The following is a 2,046-nucleotide window of genomic DNA, read 5'->3' as shown; positions in this document are numbered from 1 at the left end:
AATTAAAAAAAAATTGAGTTAGCCTGCACACGACAGCGCGCAGCGCGCGTATAGATGGTGTGCGGCGCGCTAGTTGACCAAAAAGTGTGCGTCGCGCAATTTCATATGTGAGGCGCGCTTTTGGCTTATAATTTCGCTGTTTCGATTTCATGTACACATGCGCAGGGCGCACAAATAAGTGTGCGGCGCACCCTTTTAACACCAAGCGCGTGGCGCGTTAGTTACACGTGCGCGGCACACATAGCTGCAACAGCTTTTCTTCATTTTTTTTAAAATATGCCATTTAAAATTCTCGCACTTATAACACATGTCATCAAGCATAACAATTCCCGCAAACATTACCAACCTTAAATCCGCATAAAAATAACACTAACATATTACCACAAACATTACCGACATATAACCCGCATAAAAATCACGTAGAGCAACCCGATCGATCAAGATAAAAACAGAAGTACAAAGAGACAATTTAAGGCATGCAATAAATATACAACAAGGCAAATAAACACAAACGAAGTACAGACTCTACAAAATTAGCGCCAACGTCAATTTTAGGCGTTGTTGGCATTGAAGATGAGTTTAACCTCATCCTTCACCTTCTTTAAACCATCCACATAGTGCCTGAACCGTTTGGCATTCACCCTAAACTCTTCTCCTTTCGAATTTACCAAGTCTACTGCCCCGTGATGATAGACTTTCCTCACAACAAATGGTCCTGACCATTTAGATTTCAACTTTTCGAGAAACAATTTAAACCTCGAGTTGAACAAAAGAACACGATCCCCTTCCTTAAATTCCTTCGGGTCTTTCAATTGACTATCGTGCCACTTCTTTGTCCTCTCCTTACACATCAACGAGTTATCATAGGCCTCCAGCCTTAACTCGTCCAACTCATTCAGTTGGCTCAAACGAAGGCGACCCGCCTCCTTAAGATCAAGATTGCATGTTTTGAGACCCCAAAAAGCTTTATGCTCTATCTCCACGGGGAGATGACACGCTTTACCATAGAGTAAACGGAAAGGAGTGGTTCCGGTTGGCATTTTCTACGCCGTACTAAACGCCGATAAGGCATCATCAAGCTTGAATGACCACTCCTTTGGATTAGATCCAACCGTTTTTTCAAGAATTCTTTTTAATGCTCGGTTGGTGTTTTTGACTTGCCCATTCGTTTGAGGATGGTAGGATGTAGAAACTTTATGGTTTACCCCATATTGTTTAAACACCTTTTCAAGTTGGGCATTGCAAAAGTGAGTTCCCTGATCACTAATTAAAGCTTTCGGGGCATCAAAATCGAGAAAAGAGTTGCTTAAGAAACAAAACTACAACCCGTGAATCATTAGTGGGCAAAGCTTGCGCTTTGACCCATTTTGAAACATAATCGATGGCAATGAGAATGTATAGCTTATTATTTGATTTTGGAAATGGACCCATGAAGTCAATCCCCCATATATCAAAAACCTCGCAAACTTGGATGACATTTTGAGGCATCTCATCTCGTTGGGTGATTTAACCCGCCCGTTGGCATGAATCACACGATTGACATATTTGGTGGGCATCCTTGAAGATAGTAGGCCAATAAAACCCGGCCTCAAAGACTTTTTGCCCTGTGACTTGGGGACCATAATGCCCACCCGTAGGTCCATGATGACATTGGATAAGAATGCGGGTGCACTCCTCTCCAAAAACACACTGGTGAATCACCCCATCGGGACATCGCCTGATAAGATTAGGTTCCTCTCAGAAATAGTACTTGAGGTCACTAAAGAATTTATTCCTCTTCTTATGTGACCAACCTTTTTCCAAAAATTTCCCCACAAGGTAATTAGCAATATCCACATACCATGGCTCGTCTACCTTGTCCATCTTCATGAGATACTCATCGGGAAAATCATCATGAATACTCGACTCATGAAGGACTTCGAGATTTGGATTCTCGAGTCTAGACAAGTGGTCGGCCGCAAGATTTTCATCACCTTTCTTATCCCGAATCTCGATATCGAATTCTTGCAAAAGCAAGATCCATCTAAGCAATCGAGGTTTGGAGTC

The 2,046-nt window shown here is 42.3% G+C and overlaps 1 protein-coding gene across 1 annotated transcript; it reads right to left on the bottom strand.

Moving 5' to 3' along the window:
* Window positions 1–551: 551 nt before the first annotated feature.
* LOC139893047 (uncharacterized) lies at window positions 552–1,040 on the bottom strand. The gene has a single exon (XM_071876186.1). The coding sequence runs from the start codon at window positions 1,038–1,040 to the stop codon at window positions 552–554; it is 489 nt and encodes a 162-aa protein (XP_071732287.1).
* Window positions 1,041–2,046: the final 1,006 nt, after the last annotated feature.

This window comes from Rutidosis leptorrhynchoides, chromosome 1, assembly GCF_046630445.1.
Source record: "Rutidosis leptorrhynchoides isolate AG116_Rl617_1_P2 chromosome 1, CSIRO_AGI_Rlap_v1, whole genome shotgun sequence".
Lineage (NCBI taxonomy): Eukaryota > Viridiplantae > Streptophyta > Magnoliopsida > Asterales > Asteraceae > Rutidosis > Rutidosis leptorrhynchoides.
Note: the sequence above shows the minus strand (reverse complement) of the source record. Positions and strands in the feature narration are given on the sequence as shown.

Coding starts and splice junctions, on each gene's coding strand:
- LOC139893047 (XM_071876186.1), bottom strand. CDS start 1,040: ATGCCAACCGGAACCACTCCTTTCCGTTTACTCTATGGTAAAGCGTGT.